This window comes from Neodiprion pinetum, chromosome 7 (genome assembly GCF_021155775.2).
Source record: "Neodiprion pinetum isolate iyNeoPine1 chromosome 7, iyNeoPine1.2, whole genome shotgun sequence".
Lineage (NCBI taxonomy): Eukaryota > Metazoa > Arthropoda > Insecta > Hymenoptera > Diprionidae > Neodiprion > Neodiprion pinetum.
The window spans coordinates 5,673,316-5,691,213 of record NC_060238.1 but is presented as its reverse complement, the minus strand read 5'-3'; the positions used below and the strand labels follow the sequence as shown (position 1 = coordinate 5,691,213).

General features: G+C 36.0%; 1 protein-coding gene across 1 annotated transcript; it reads left to right on the top strand.

Annotated features, from left to right (window-relative positions):
- Nucleotides 1–366: 366 nt before the first annotated feature.
- On the top strand, nucleotides 367–13,703 carry LOC124223447 (uncharacterized). The gene is made up of 3 exons (XM_046635429.2): nucleotides 367–898; nucleotides 4,747–4,929; nucleotides 12,714–13,703. The coding sequence occupies exons 1-3, from the start codon at nucleotides 842–844 to the stop codon at nucleotides 12,837–12,839; spliced, it is 366 nt and encodes a 121-aa protein (XP_046491385.1). The 5' UTR covers nucleotides 367–841; the 3' UTR covers nucleotides 12,840–13,703.
- The last annotated feature ends 4,195 nt before the right edge of the window (nucleotides 13,704–17,898 follow it).

Here is a 17,898-nt window from a genome sequence, read left to right as displayed (position 1 = left end):
TATCCAAAACGTGTCGTTTTTATTTTCCTACGAAAAAAACGCCCTCCAAAAAAAGACATGAAAATCGGCACAAGTTACCAGACTAATACCTTAATAACCGAGGTCAGAAAACGGCGCCCAGTATCACATACAAGAATCAGCGTATGGGTGATCGAAGGTTAAGGATAGAGGTGGGGGAATCCCCCGTTAGCGATCCAGAAGATCGTCGAGATCGGTACGATCAACGGCGCGTTACAAGCGTTTTCTCGAATATTGTTTATTATGCCAACGGCTAAGGCGGAGATTTAACACCGCCTGGGATGGGACCGAAGGAAGGGAAAGAAAACCAGAAGCTAGCCGCCTCCGGGCAAGTGCGGCGGTTGCTCGGTCGGTAAAACAGTTTCGGACGGCGAACAGTCGCGCAGAGAACTTGCGGCAAAGTCTACTTTCCATTTCGCGTTCCATCCGCGCTACGATAAACTTTCGTCGATTTTCCTCGTTCATCTCACCGTCCGAGTCGCATCGCTACCGTCGTTTCAACCTTGTAGTTTTTCATGAAACTTTACGGCGCCGAGTCGATTGCGCCGAAGATCTTTCGCCGCTGGCGGCTTTCGCTTATGATTATAAAGACTCGGCCCCCTGCATCCGAACGTTGTTTACATGGCCGTTCCGGGGTAAAGATCGTAATATTTACAAGGCTGTGATACGTGGGGAAGAGGAAAGAGTGAGAATAACCCCCATCGGTTTATTGCACGGCTCGCAACGACGTTGAATTATACTCACAACCACTATTTATAAGTGCACCCGGGGCGCCGTTATTGTACGGATGGTTGCAGATCGGTGCTTTTAAATCATCCTCGTCATGCCAAAGTCGGAGCTTTCTTCCCAGAACACTCTGCGACCTTTGGCTTCATCATCTGTGAGTATGATAATTTACGTGCGACGATTGGAGAAATGAGATAAAAAAAAAAGACCCGAGGATCAGGATAAAAATTATGTCATTATTTACGACAAATGTCGCGCGAGGTGTTCCGACGATTTCTTACAAATACCAATTTCGAAAGTCAGACTTAGGACGTTTGTTCGGAAAAAAATGGACGCTTTTTATCAATTTCATTACCGGGTAGTCGAACATTTAGTATTTGTAAAATTGCATTTGTGTTCGCAAGCTGCGAAGAGAGCTTTCAAAATACAAGAATAGAAGATTTTGAAATTGTGAATGAATGTTTAGTTATTAAAGCTTCGTTTCGAATAGTATAAAGATCGTTAAAAGTTTATTAGATACTTTCAATTTCTCGTTCTATTCGGAATTTTGTTTTTTCAAAACTTCACTGCCATTTTTTTTTTTTTTTTTTATCACGTCATTGTTGAACACTCAATTTTACAACGTATGATATTGATTATGATTGACAAATGGGAATATCGAATCGTATATTGAAGAGAAGAGAATTCGTTTTTAGTAACTTTGTAGAAATCATTATAATCTTCTGGATAAAATAATCTATCGAAGAGTGAAATCGAACGAATTAATCTGCACTAGATTTTCATCCATTCTTGAGTATCATCTACATGTTGGTTGCCTCGAGTTGCGGTATTTATTTGAAGTAGATAGACGAGTAGGTGTAGATCCCTGTGACCTTGGCAAATCCCGGAACTGTATTTTGATCGAAAATCTTTCGGCAGTATTAAAATTACAGACAAGTTGATCGTCAGGCTTAACTTATCGAAGAACCCAAATCTTATAAAACCCATAAAGCTTTTTTTGCGGTCAAGATTATTTATTATTCTAACGACGAATGTATTTCCAAACTCATGCCAGAACTTGAAAGTCAAAATAAAAAGTGAGAGAGAATTAGCTCGAAATATGTCAATTCGATCCGTATCATTTTCAAGAATTGTCTTTGCAGTTGTTTACTATATTGTCATCACATTGTGCGATCATTTGTTAGAATCGTGTGTAATTGGGGGTTTAATTACGAATTAGAACAAAGGTTGTGCGATAATTAAACATCGTCGTAAAACCTTGTCGAAATGATTTCAGACACATTTCAAAATACCCTAATCTATGACATTAGGGTAGTTCATTTTTTAATTTTTGTTTTTTCTTCAAGTTGCAACTTAAAAAGCTTGTAACAGATACTGAGAGAAAAATTATCGTAAAATTTGGAGGACGTAGGGAAATATTTAGAGGCCGGTAACAATTGTTGTAATATTTTTTAATCTATTTTCACGTATACACCTTACGGACTTGTATATACGTATATTACTTTTTTTTTCTGTATTCTGATCTAATTAATTATCCGAAAGATTAATCGTCTCGGAGAAATTTGGATAACGGTTTTTGTTACCGAAATAGGATCATCGCATCACCTTAATGTCCCTATTCCGTTTTCAATACTGATTTTTATGAACAATGAATGATTGAACCACGATACCAAAAATCTAAACTAATATAATACATACAAGTCTGTAAGATGTGTGCATAAAAATAAATGAAAAATATTACAACAATTGGCAGCGACCTCTAAATATTTTCCTACTTCCTTAAAATTGTAGGAAAAATTTTTTTTCAAGCATTTGTCAAAAATTTTTCGAGTGAGCCTTGCTTAACTAAAAAAGTAAAGTAAACCTCAGAAACTTATTTTGCGTCGCAATAACCAAAAAAGGATCGAGACTAGCGACAACAATATTCAAACAGTTTTTTTTAACGATACCTGTTTTACTGAATTTTTCTAGTTACCGTAACAAATAAAATTTTTCTCAGTGTAAGTAGCTTTTGCGCATTTCGGTTCGGACTCTCTTGCTGCAGTTCCCAGCCGGTGCTTTGACGGCTATTCGGCACGCAGATATACGCATGCCGTCTGTCTCGACTATATATAATACTAAGCTATACAGAGCTTCATAGGTCAGTGGATTCTGCGCCAGACTGATTTAAATTCTCCGACGCACGCATCAAGATTGCGGGTTGTATAATTGCATTGGGGATTGTTCAAAAGGACACGAGCCAAAATTACTCGATGAAAAATTGGCCAACTCCTTTTTCAACTTTCGAACCGATTCCAAGCCGCGAAAGCCTTTGTTAGACCTGCAAGCGGTACGCGTTGATTTTAGCTCAAGGTTTCAGAAAATTTCATTGCTTGAACGTGTACGACTCGACTTTTAGTATAAATACAATCTTATTCGTCTATAACAAAGACAGACGACTGCAAGAGTTAAATTAGGCGATAATAGAATCGAATTCTGACCGCAGCCGCGCTGCGAGAAATCTGCAGGCTGGATACCGTCTTGCCATTTTTTCTTCGCAATCTCGCGTCTCTGGCAAAAATCAGTATTCGAAGGAAAAAGGAGAATTCAATTTTAACGATGCAAATAAAGCTGAAAAGATACGCGCCGATGATGAGCTACATTCAATTAAGGATGTACGGGGTCTACAGTCAAATTGAAAATATGTTGAAACAAAATAAGTGATGAAACAGAGTTTTAAATAGTTTCACCGAAGCTAATTTAGTTACATTTAACGATAAAAGTTTCTGTCGTGGAGGATAAAATTTTAAAACACTGAAATTCAACTGTGAATACCTCATTATTTTAAATACATAATAGAAATCTCATTATTCTATTATTTATTCACCGAGAAATTCATTTTACTTGTCCGATTTTAACGAGTAATTACCGATTCAACTCGTGAATGAATTCTCCACAGATCGTCCAAGTCGAACTTTGATTGAAAATAACGTATTTCTTAATGAATCACAAATTGATTATATTCTGTAAATTATTACGATTGTAAGTATTAGAATTTTTTTTTTTTTTTTTGATTTGCGTCAATTGGCAAACTGAAGAACAAAATTGTTTCAGAGAATCTATAGGGAATTCATTCTGGAATAAAGTGCGCTATTTCTCAGTAGAATTAAACTAATGATACGGATTTTTCGGTGAAAAAATAATGGAATAATGTTGTTTTTCTGACGACGTTAACAACGAGATGTTTACAATTGAAATCCAGTGTTGAAAACTTTTCATCAAAACACTCGTGAAAAAACGCGTAAAACATGCTCGCGTTATGTAAACCTCTCTTTTCGAGCATCAAGTACACTCTGGGTTAAAGTGACCTTGTTTCATTTTTGATGTGTTACCATTTCAAATATACGCCTCCGATCGGGGTGAAAAATTCAGGGCAATACTTTCACCATCGTAGAATGTAACGGTGCGGTTTAAAAGTATGAATAAATACAATAAAAAAAAAATCATTTCAGAAAAACTTCAAGTATTAGGTTAAATCACGTGACCTATTAACATCCTAAGCTACCGCCAGAGGGCCACGAGCGCGCGAATTTTGAATCTGTCTAATAGTTATTTTCGATTAAAGTTGCGCAATATGGGTCCTGATGATCGAGTCTCATCAATATTTCATCTTTGATGTGTTACCATTTCAAATATACTCGTTCGATCATGGAGAAAAAAATCAGGGGAATACTTTCGTCGTCGTAGAATGTGACGGTGCAGTTTAAAAGTATGAATAAATACAATAAAAAAAAAATCATTTCAGAAAAACTTCAAGTATTAGGTTAAATCACATGACCTAGTAATATCTTGAACTACCGCCAGAGGGCGACGAGCGCGCGAATTTTGAATCTGTCTAATAGTTATTTTCGGTTGAAGTTGCGCAATATGGGTTCTGATGATCCAGTATATTCTCAAAGGGTTAAAGCGGCGTTATTTATCCTAACTGACAGTCTTTAACCGACAGCTTTCGTTCCTCTGCAGGACGAACGTCGGCGAACAGGACGCTACATTGCCGGAGGAACAGCCCTTGCCGTTACTCTACTCGCTCTTCACCATGTCCTTATGCGTGGGTCATCCAGCCTCGCAGGAATTTTCATACCGGCACTCATTATGACGATTTACGTTCTCTGGGTCCTCTACTCAGCCAGACGAGACAGGCAAAAAGTGAGTAACGTCGGCGTTGTTCCGTTTCACCGAATACGAAAGCTTCTTCGACGCAAAGATGTTCGCAACGAGCTTGAGTCGTCGAACGAGGATCACCACCTGAATCGGAAGTCAGGAAAAGAGGAAAAAATCTTTTATAAAATTATTGTCAATGTTATTCAAATTATTGATATCGTATTGGTATAGCTTGTGTTATTACAATTCACTCGGATTCATTTCTATACATTATTCTTAGTAGGGATGTTGTTAATTTATTCCTGTTCACTATCGTTAGTCCAAATAACATTTCTTTATTTATTTCCTAAATTTTTATTCAAACGGATTTATTCTTCAATTAGGATGTATTGGGCGTACAAAAGAAAAAAAAAAAAAACTTCATCGACTTTATCCATAACTTGTGGACCGATTTGTTTGATGATGTGTTTGGTTTTCTCAAAATTTCTTTGGACTGTCTTTAAATTTCAAAACGTGGGTTTAAAATTGTCAACCCTCAAATCGATTGCCTCCTGCAATTATTTTTCCAATTCGACGTGCCTTCGACTAGCGGAATTTAATCTTCACGGTTACAAATTGCGGTTGCCGATAAGCTCACGATTAACCCTGAACAACATCTGGGAGATTGATGGAAACAATGCGTTTTCCCTCATAAATTGAATTCAATAAATATAGAAAAACGTTGAAGTAGGTCAGACATGTCGATTTATATACGCGAGAATGCGAGATTTGACCAATCGGACTACTTCGGTTCAACAAATAACGTTTCTTCGATTTTTAATAAACGGCTTTACGCCGTTGTTTAATTTATGTCAAATTATTTGACTGACAGACTGACCGATAAACAAATGTTGTTGCGACACGATTCGGATCAATCGTGGAGTTTCCATTGATTTCATACTTTATTCAATCCTATTTATAAACGTCGTAAATGCTGATATAGTATTTCTGTAGTAGTTCTGTTTTTTTTTTTTTTTTTTTTTTTGTCCTGCTTTAGACAGAATATATTGTTACAGATAAATTAAACGCAACATCAGATAATCCAAATTCTTCTCCTCCGCGTGAATCGAAAAGTGTTCTTTACGAGGATAATCAATCAAGCAAGGGGAAAATTTGAATTTGTTTTGATTGTTCGTTGTTATTAAATAAACCCTTTACGACGACGGAGAAAACGAGCAGAGGCAGAATATACGCGTAAAAGTCATAAATTCTTAAGGACGAGGTTTTATCCTCCCCTCGAAATATACGAATTTAAGGTAAAACTTTTACCTCATCAATCAGGAGGATGTTTCGAATAAAAAAAAGTTGGAAATTTTTTTTTTATTTTTCTTTCTTTTTTCAATAAATACAGTCAATTTAACCGAAACGTAAACGATAAACAAAGTACTAAAAACTGGCGATAGAATTCTAATTAAAAAGTTGCATCGATTGCCGTTATTGTAAAACAAAATTACATTAAAAAGTTGAAACAACTTGACGGACTCGTTTCACGCGCTTTGAAGCTCAGCTTTTAGGAACAAAGAGTTTTTTTTTTTTTTCCTTTAATCTCATTTACCGGACTAGGAATTTCTGAAAAATTACAAAACTTTGCGAATAACTTGTAATCCTCCGAACTCATCAACAGAAATTTCTTTGAAATTTTTTTCATCGCTTTTGCGAAGGGGTTGAAATGCGAATTAAATTTATATGAGGTTATTTTTTTTTTGGCGCGCTCTCTCCTCTTACCCTTAATATTTCAAGCACCCTTATACCGCAACTTTATGCTCGGTTGACCGGCTGTTGGGCCACTTTTGTACGCATAATATTATTTAAATTCGCACCTGGCGCTGAGCACTTTGTACATGATTGATTGAGGATTTTTTTTTTTTTTTCCCCACTCAGACAAAAATTCATGCGACTAAAAGCAGGTTTCAAAATTACAATAAGTACCGAACTTAATCGAGTAGAATTTACTTGAAGCAATTTTCATTCAACACTGCATGGGAAAATTGGGAAATCGCGAATTCTGATTACAACAATGCAATTGTTATATGGATAACTTCAAAGAGATCGCGTTATTCGATCGGTTTTCAAATGAAACAAGCTTCTCGGATTGCCAGTTTTTTTTTTTTTTTCACAAACCAAGGCTCGTTCCGTTCGCAAATAAATTCTCTACTAACCGCCATATTTCGTAATGGATTTGTAATTTACTATTTGTAATCTACGATTACAACACTCTGGATTGTGTTTAATGTTCTTCTGTTCTTCTTTTTTTGGACATCGCAATGAAACAGATAAAATTTTGTTAATTTCATTGAATTTTTTCGTCAAACTGGGCGAAATTTGCATTTATTCCGAATAAGCTTTTCGGACATGAAATTATTTTTAAAAAAATTTGACGACAATCCGTGCGATTGTAAAGTCGTCTCGTTCATTTGTAAAAGAGGATTGGATCAGGATTTTTACGAAATTTCATTCAATCTTGTGTATTTGCCTGCATCTTCTGCGGGAGAATTTATTGATTCGATAAGTTATTATGCAGGTATTGTATAAATGTAATGCGTTTGTTACGCTTTCAAGGCACGCCATTATTTTCGTGTTCCAAGTATCTCAATTGTCCTTTGCCTTACGTGTATTGAATCGTGTGCTGTATTAAACAACTCTGCGGTGGATTAAAAAAGTCGAGTCTCGAGTTGGTATCGCCGAAAAGTAGCAGCCTCGCTTTTTTATAAATTGGAATAAGGATTAAAGGGAGATAGATTCAAGAAAAAATCAGGATTGTACAGAGCCAGGCAGATGAAGGGATTGCGTTAATGTATATGTTATAATCTCCAACTCTTGAGGAATAATATGACACATATGTATGGGGAATTCCATACAAATCTGACCAACGTCTGAACTCCAACATTTTTACTTTTGTTTCAAATTTTTTCTACAATTGTCCCAATTCTGACGCACTACCCAGAATTTTTCAAATTTTTTATTCCATTGCTCAATAATTTATAAATATTTAAAGTGATTTTGAAAAAGACCTTTCTTACAATTCTCAAAAAATTCTCAGAAACTGTTTCTTCGACCCCAAATATTTCAAGACCGGGCCCATGATGGTGGAATTTTCATTCCAGTTTTTCCAGTGCTTTCGATTTTTTTGGTCAGCTAAAAGATTGTTTGAACGATTTGAAATTTCTGAAAAATTATCAAAACTTCTTTTTTTGTACAATTTTTGCACTTATGTAGTGATTTTCGTCGATTTTTTTTTTTTGGTATATTTGATTTATTTTTTTTACCAGTTTCATAATGAAACCGGTCTAGAAATGTTTTAAGTGAAAAATGGAAGTCTTCAGAATTATTTGGGAATTTTCAGACCGTTTATTAAACAATGTTTCAGTTGAACAAAGAATTTGAGAGTTCGAAAAAAAGAAAAATGGAATAAAACCGGCCCGGCTTTGAAATGTTTGGAAAAGAAAATACAGTTTTTGAGTATTTTAAAAAAGGTTCTATTCAAAATCGCTCTCAATATCTATAAATAATTGACCGGTTTAATAAACAATCTGATAAAATTCGGGACGATGTGTCGAAGTTGGGGTAATTGCAGAAAAAATTTTCAGCAAAATTGAAAATGGCGAGGGTCAGTCGGTTGTTGGATTAGTATGGAATTTCCTATATATACTCGTACAATAAGATGAGAAGTTTGCGACTAATTGGTACGTGAAGCCGCAACTTATTGCGGCTTTCCCATGTTGATTTCATTCGGTATAACGACTTGACGTATGCAATTATGGAATACCAATTAACAATAAGCCATTATTGATGCGGCAACTCAACTTGACGCGTATTTACTCACAAGCAATCGATGATCACGAGTCCTCGATTCAAGGGGTATAATAATCTTACACAAGGTTAAATAAAGTTGAGGAAATTGTTTGTTACAGCTGAAAATCGTTGCTACAATTTATTTATAAAGATTATAAATTGGCTGTGAATATCTCAATTATAAAAAAAAGCTGAGGATACTTGCGCTTAGTTTGAAATCACAAAAATTAAAAATTCTCAAAAAAACTCTAGTCAATTTGACGATTTTTTTTAGTTCACGTAATAGATTTCAGAAAATTCTTTATCGTTGGATAAATTTCAATTCTTTTTTTTTTTTTTTTTCTCTATCGTTGATTCAAATCAATTCTTGATCCAAGTGTGCGTAAAACTGACACATTTATACCACGTCACAGCCTAGGATTAGTTGAAAATATTATTACAGGTAGAAAATTTGGAAACTGACGTGAGGATCTATGATAATTCAGGTGAAAGTGTTATTACACCCGGCTTTACCGCTGTCTAATATTTTGAATTCAATTTTCCTGCTTAACGGCTAACGAAAGGGGATTTACACCGCGTGTAAACACACCCTCAATCCCACGCAAAGACGCTCCCTTTACCTCTGCTTTACCGCAGCCCCGAGTTACGTGTCAAGATTAATTTGGGATGGGATGATTAAAATACGCATTCAGTTGACACCGAGGTGAAGTTTTTCTTTTTTTTTTTTTTTTCTTTTACCATATCCGAAATATACAATTCTGGGATGAAAAATTGAAATTCGTGTTATATTTTTCTCTAATTATTGCGATAATTTGACGTCGAGGTCAATTGTTTGAACAAAAAATTGCGGCAGATTAAACAGTCCTATATACACCGAGAAAAGAGTTTATTTATTGTTAAAAAAAAAAACGTTACTTGAGCCAAATAACGATGGATAAAATTTTGCGAATAGTTAAAAAATCGTATTTCGTTTGAATAAAATTTGATAATAATAACGAAACATTTGTTTCACCGTATCCAAATATACGTTTTTTAACGGTAAATAAAATCTTTTCAAAAATGTGAAAATTTAGTACCGAGATGTAAAAATCACACCGAATAGTCGGGTGAGTAACACTGACAAATTTTTCTCCGCAATTTGAACGATGTTCGAATCGTTGTAATCGCAATTATACTTGTGTTGCAGAATTTTTTTTACTAGGAAATTTTTTTACAATATAGAAACGATCTTGCGGGACAAGATTTTCATCCCACACAGTCGCGTTACACGATCTTAGAACCCTTTAGTGATAAGAATTCGATGAATCGGGGAAACCGCTTTCCACATTCGATTGAAGCATTTTTCATTCTGGGTTCATTGATATTGACATAAAAGGTGTTATAAAATTCTGGAAAAACAATTTTCTCCAAGAAGAAAAAGCCGCGTCTTTTGCTCTTTTCCTATTGAATAGATCCAAGGTACGTACATATATATATATATAACGGAAGGACGCATTCTTTCATCTCGGCGTCGTCGGCATTGATTTTCCTTAGTGCTCACTTAACGATCCTGCCATGAGGCTTCTTTGTTTGTCAAGTATCATGAACAACGTGACAAAAGCTACAGGTGATGTTTTCGGCACGAGCACTTTAGCCTCTAACCACAGTATGATCTCCACGTGATACACGTGTAGAGTTCTCAAAGTTTCGGTCCGAATTTCTCTTCGTATAACGACGTCGAGTCCGCTTCTATGAAACCAAATTTCGGCCAACTTTTTAGTGCGAAAATTTGAATTTGGCTAATATTTTCTCGATATCTCGAATTTTATGAACATTTTCTATATCCCCGGAATATTTGTACCGATTGAATCACGATTTTTTTTTATTTTTTTCATATTGTTTGAATCACATGTTTTATCTCAATTTGAAAATTTAACGATACATACCGAAACGTCCACTTTTTTTTATCCATGCACTGTGAAATAAAAACAATATATTTTTGTCCTTTTGTATGGACGGGAGTAAAGTTAACGAAAAAACGAGTTTATCTTTGTTACTGATTGTTCCTAAGGATTTACTATTAAATAAATTACACATTCGGAAAGGTAGGACTTTTTTTTCACACTCATTCATCACTCCGCGACTATTTTCATAAAAGGGTCAAGTCGGATTCAAGTGAACTAGAGTTTGAATCGTTCTAGTTGTTTACGCTGGAAATGAAGATAATTTTTCGTTAAGTTCAGTCTAATTCCTTGTTCCATATATATATATATATATATATATATATATATATATATATATATATATATATATACACATGGATTATTGAAATGAAATTTTACTTCCCGGATTAATTGTACGCTTTGATAATATAATAGAAAAATTTTCACCATCTTAGGTAAAAGATTTATCACATGGTGATGAGTACATTGATCGTTTGGTCTGATAGATTGACTGAAAGTTTGCACCCACATGTGTGAAAGATCGTTGAATGATCTTTAAAAAAGATAATCGATTCCGATTGCAAAACAATTGTAAAATATTGTTGAAATCACAATGTTATCGATGCAGAGAGTATTTCATTATAAGTCTGAGCGCATTATTGCGAATAGGTTTGTTTGTGAAAATTCTTCTTTTTTTTTTTTTTCTGCAAAATCTGAATACGATCGCAGCTCGTGTTGAGCTTTCAAAGATTCTTCCATCATCGTGTGAATTCGAAACAAACTTTGAGCGCGATGATTCACACCGGTGTGTAAATATTGAACGTAATACATAATATACAGTTGTTGAGAAATTGAACTTGAAGATTTTAGTTCCGGAAACATATTATTACCAGCTCCACTACGTGGCCGTTACTTGGACCAATTGAAGAGGAGAGCTAAAAAAGGCCATAAGTGCCTTTTTGATAAAAAAAAATAAAAAATCTTGCACTTATTGCCATTTTTAATTCTCCACGTTCAGGCACTTGAAAACTTATTTTTAATTGCTCTCTTTGAAATAAAAACATCCGTAAGTGCTTTCATTGTTTGAGAAAAAATTGCACTTATGGCCCTTTTTAAGTCTCCTTTTCAGGCATTTACAGCCTTTTATAATTCTACTCTTTAAAATAAGAAAGGCTGTAAGTGCTATTTTAATTTGAAAAAGAAAACACTTTTGGCTTTTTTTAATTCTCCACTTCAGACGCTTCCAACTTTTTTCAATTCTCCTCTACAACATAAAATAGCCGTAAGTGCTTTCACAGTTTGAGAAAAAATTGCACTTACAGCTTTTTTTAATTCTCCTCGTTGATATAAAAAAAAGCCGTAAGTGCTTTCATAGTTTGAAAAGAAATTCCACTTATGGCCTTTTTTAATTCTCCACTTCAGACACTTACAGCTTTTTTTCAATTCTCCTCTACTACATAAAAGAGCCGTAAGTGCTTTCATAATTTGAGAAAAAATTGCACTTATGGCCTTTTTTAAGTCTCCTTTTTAGGCATTTACAGCCTCTTCTAATTCTCCTCTTTAAAATACGAAAACCTGTAAGTGATATTTTAATTTGAAAAAAAAAAAAAAAAACACCTATTTCAATTCTCCACTTCAGGCACTTACAGCTTTTTTTTTAATTCTCGTCGTTGATATAAAAAAAAGCCGTAAGTGCTTTCATAGTTTGAAAAGAAATTCCACTGATGGCCTTTTTCAATTCTCCACTTGAGACACTTACAGCTTTTTTTCAATTCTCCTCTACTACATAAAGGAGCCGTAAGTGCATTCATAATTTGAGAAAAAAATTGCACTTATGAATTTTGCTAATTCTCCAATCCAGGCACTTACAGCTTCCTTTTAATTCCCCTCATTGAAATAAAAAAAGTCATAAGTGCCTTTTTAATGTGAAAAAAATTGCACACGTAGCCTTCTTCGATTCTCCTCTTCAATTGTAACCGTCGTTACACTCGCGGTTTCATACGTAATACATCCATGATCCGAATACGAGACGAAACGACGCAGATCGGGAGTAATAAATTTCGCATCTTGTTTCAGGCAGCGAGACGTGCCTCCGCCATGGAATTGGCGAACGTGGTCAACAACGCTCCGATGCCCATAAATAACGTGGACCACGTTACAACGACGAACGAGCTGCGGAAACCGCCTCAGGACGTTACGTAACGTCGACTGATCTTTGAACGGAGAATGATTTTCTTCTTTTTTGTACTCACCTGATAAAATATTAACGCTTTCAAGTGGCGCGTACGTTTTGTTACGCGATTAAAATTGATTTTTCATTTATAAGTGTTGATCTCTGTGAAGTTGTTTTTCATATTTTCATTTTCTTTCCTTTTCTTTTCGCGTTAAGGAAAATCGTTCCACAAAATTGTATATAATAATTGTATATACATACATGTGTGTATAGATGATATTGTCTCACGTTTTCGATTAATTATATGTAATTATTATACAGCCGTGCGGGACGGATCAAAGTTTATTATATACTATAAATTATGTAGACGAAAATTTATAAAATTAATAATGCAAATTTGACAACGCTTTAATGTATAGGGGAAAAAAAAAAACTGTTATAGAATCGAAACTCTTGCGGTTTAATAATATGAGCGTGCCGGATGCCTGAAGTGTTTAAAATAAAACCGTAGGAGTTGATAAATTAGCCGAATACATAACTGATGGGATCGTAAAAAGATCGATAGTTATAACAGATGTTCCGTTATATAGATCTATATATATACATATTTTTTTCTTTCCTTCCATGCCTTTCTGGTATACGATGGGGAAGAAAATCGTGTAATAAAATTATTTTTTGCTGTCGGATTATTGATGGCGAGATGAAATAAATTGCGGTTCATGTTAAAGTCAAGGTTAGCTGGAAATTCTTGTCGATATGACAATGCTCGTATGATAATCTTATTGTCTTCAGATAATTGAAAGAAAGAAAGAAAGCAGAAAAAACTTGTTACGTATACCGACAATCAAATATAGACCGTATAAACAAATCGAAAATCACGCATGTTTTTATACGAGAATAAGTTGCGAATGATGAAGAGTCAGGGGAAATGTAAAGAAACATCAACTGAGAAAGAAAATTTATTCCGATCTCCGACAGTTATAATAGGTTTATATTTTTCGCGATATTAAAACGTTTGTTTATTTTTACACCAAGTTCAATATTGTGGCAAGGCTTTCATTCACTTATTGCCGCTTTTACTCACCGCTCACTTATAATACATTTTCACCTCACGTAAATGCTCTGCGTGTAATGAGCCTAAATGGGGCAAACAAGAATTCGAGCTCGAGGGTGAGAAGCATTCTTGTCGTGCCGAGAATAACACGATTCATCGCCAGCTAATCAGTGTTCACAAGCTGCGGTTTCACCTGCGTCAACAATTCAACTAAACGTTATGCCAAGGACAAGTGACCCAATTTTTATTATTAAACAAGGGTTCGAAAATGCAAGTGGTGCAAGTCAGTTTGACCTGCTTTTTCGTGACAAAGGAATTTGCATTTTAGATCACTAGAAATTCTGGTGGTAGGAATAAATTATATTACTTTTCTTTGTTCTATGTCTTAACAGTAGTTGAAAATTACCGTTTAAAAAACATTGAGTCTGTATTGAAACCGGAATGAATTACCAAGGTCTTAATTGACTTGCACCATTTACATTCTCAACCCCCGAACTACGACCACTCGGTGCGCATCGAACTTGTTGATAACCGTCCTAATTTTTCAAAAGTTTGTTTCCTTTTACAGGCCGAAGTAATTCTCTCTGGACAACAATTCGCGAGATATTGCGCAAACATCACAGCCGTGTGTAATTAAATTCCTGAAGATGGTTCTCCGGATGTTGTTAACTCTGCTGGTTTATCACCGTGTATTCAATTCTTCCGAATGACTTTTTACCAAGGCAATACGCAACGTCTGGTACAAATTATACGATTCCAGGCTTTTGGACTTTGGCAATGGAAAATGAGTCAAGGATTTTTTCAAGGAAACTTGAGGCTCCTCCCTCTGTCAAGTCAAGATTAAGCTGCGGACTGGGCTGATTTGATTACCTATTCATGAGACAAGTGTCGTAAGTGGCCTAGATTCGGAAATGAATCGCGAGTCGAGCGAGTTGTACATGAGTTAATTTAATTCAAACCCACGTGTGTGTGCGTTTGAATTATAATATTTCACGTAACGATCAGAATTCTGTCACGGGTTTCAGACAATTCAATTTCAAACTGAACGATGACTCCGCTCTTCTTATTCTTCTTCTTCTTCTTCCCATAGGCAAGAAACGCATCGATCACTTAACTGCACCTCCTGTTCTATCATCCCACATGACGTGGATGTCTCGGGATACTTTTTACTCTCCAATTGTGGGTGGCAGTATTTTTAGTCGTGAAATAACAGCTAGTGCGAGTCGTTTTGAAAAATGAATTTCGTCTCCAGTCAAGTGAAATTTATAAAAATAACTCGCAGTATAATCGTGGGAAAGAAATTCCGTCAGCGGAGATTCTTCGGTAAAGAGACAAACTTTTTATCATCCTTGCATGGTCTGCTATTGTCTTGAAAATAAGTTTAGTCTAGCTGGTTTCAGTGGCAGCAACGGCTGTCTCATCGAGAAAAGGAATTGTTTTTCACACGGATTCGAAAAAAAGTTTCTGGGCCGTCTCGAATCGCGTTTGGAGTTGACGTTCGTGTGCACTGTGAAAAAAGTCAAATGGTACACGTTTGTAAGTTGTTTTCACGACTCGCTGTTACTTTGATTGATTCTGCAGCTCCTTCTCACCTTTCATCGCACTTTGCGAATAGTAGGTATAATATATCAGTTAAAATATATGGGAGGAAAACTTTTCGAGTTGCGTTTATCATTTTCGGTGTAAATTATGTAGCAGCTGCCGATGCAATTAACGCACTTTTTGCAAGCTCCCGCATACGCGTTGCGGAATTTTTTTTGTAAACTTTTAGGCATCGCGGTATTACGACGTAATTCGGCAAAACTCCGCCTCGTGTCAGCGTCGAAAGTCTGGGGAGTAATTCATCTGCAGAAAAAGAAAAAAAAAAACATCCTCACCGGGCACATGTGTTCCATGAGCTTAAGTCCGTAAGCTCCGTTGCTACGATTTATTAGACGCGCTCCAACTCTTGACACTTGTGTTAGACCGGTTACTCATGCTGCCCTCATCTTTTTTATCCTAATCAAATCTTGGAGGATTTACCATGTAAGGTGAGAGTAACGCGAATCAAAAGAAGTAATCATCGTTGGACGGATTATCTCCCTCTTTCTTGGTATTATACGTGCAACTTGTAGTCAGGGCGAATTGAAAAGAGCATTTCTCTCCGCTTAATGAGGTTCGTTTCAATGCGGTCACCAGTGCTGCGCAGTTGATAGAAATTCAATTTTAACTATCTTCGTTTGAAAATTTTTCAATTTTTCCCTTCGTAACTGATCATCGAATTACTGCATAGGTGTTCATTACTGTTATCTGCACAGCTGACTGTTATTGGTCAGGTGTAGGAAAAGTTTATCTTCTTCTTCTTCCTAATCTAGATTCTGAAGAAATTTTTTTAAGTGTTATCGGCAAGAGCGATGCAATGTTTCTTAGTGGAAAAAAAAATTTGATCTAATTCACATCGTATATCGTGGAGATAATCAAGTTTCAAGCAGTAGAATAGATTATGCTGCGTGTTTTCGAGTGAACGCTGCGATATGTTGGATTGCCTACCACTGAGGGGAACAAATATCGGTAAAACAGACCTATCGAGTTACCGATCACTATAACGTGACTACGGAACGCGATCACTGAACGCATCAGCATAGTTTATGAACAATAAAACTACTGTTTGGCCAAATCCACATAACTTGGCAACACGGGCAAGTTCTCGGATTACTCGGTAGGCCTGTTTTATCGATATTTGTTCCCCTCAGTGGTAGGCAGCCTAACATACTGCGGCGTTTACTCCAAAACATCTTGTGTAAATGATGAGATTGAAATCATATGTGCATTATAATTCCTGCAGGTGATCGTATCGAGGCTTTAAAATCCAAAATTTGGGATTTTCACTCTATGAAGGAGGGTTTCAACATGTCTACGGAATATTACAAGAATCTGCATAAATTTAATCACGATTATTCCTTTCGCTCAGCCGCGGCTGCGTGACGGATAATGGGTATAACAACGTGTCGTCCAAGCCTTTGGAAATAAAAGAAATTCAACAGTTTTAAGAGGCTCTTCCTACGGCTTGCAGAATCGTTTGTCGAATCTTGCGGGCTTTGCCGAATCCAGCCCTTGTTAAGCCTCAGCTAATCCCAGCTGCGCGGTCTCTTCCTACTTTGGTAAAGCTTCCATGTTCACCCTGCCGGTGTAAAAAGGTCATCCTGACGTCTCGTGAACGGTTCGCCCCTCGAGTCTCGATAGAAACACGTCGAATGTACGATAAAGTTTTTCGCGAATTTTGAAACGCGTTGGCAAAGTTTTACAGTGAACTCAGAAATGCATAAACGAGTTCTTCTCACAGTACAAACGCGACTGGAATTTCTGACCTGCTTAAAAATACTTTGAGAAATATCTGCTGGGTGGAAAGAAAATTTTCCATCAGCCTGAATGGTCGAATTTCGAAACGATTATAGAATTATAACAAAGATTATGAAGGTAATTGTGCTCATTTTTTCAGTCTTTTAAGCTCAAGTGATTTACGACAACTTTTCATGGGCAATTGGAATCACTCGGAATTTCGCAGACCATTATTTAGAATTTTCAAACCATTCGAAGTACCCTTGAGATTCGAAACATAACGATGAATCTAAATTTTCATCGCGGGGAATTTCCATCCGGCATTTTTTCCGGATGGCAAACCTGCAGTGTATTCTTGAGAGCAAATTGAGCACACACATTCCAGACAAATAACGTTATTCTTCTACGTTTTATATGCAAATCACGTGCAGAATCTGCATGCCTAATGATTCACAGTGCCTTCTTTGTGTCCTCGTGATGTACAAAAAGAGGTATGACAATCAGCAGTAAAAAAAATATATTTTACTGAATTAGACCTGACCTGTTTTAAGAAGAAGGTGAAGTAATGAAAAAGAAGTAAGCAAATTACATATTACACATTTTTTCACTCCCGAGTCACGAAAAACTTTGAAATTTTGGTTATTGGTATAAGAGTTTGCAGTGGCATCATATTGCATTATGCGACTAACTATTTGAAAGTGAAATTTGACATGGGA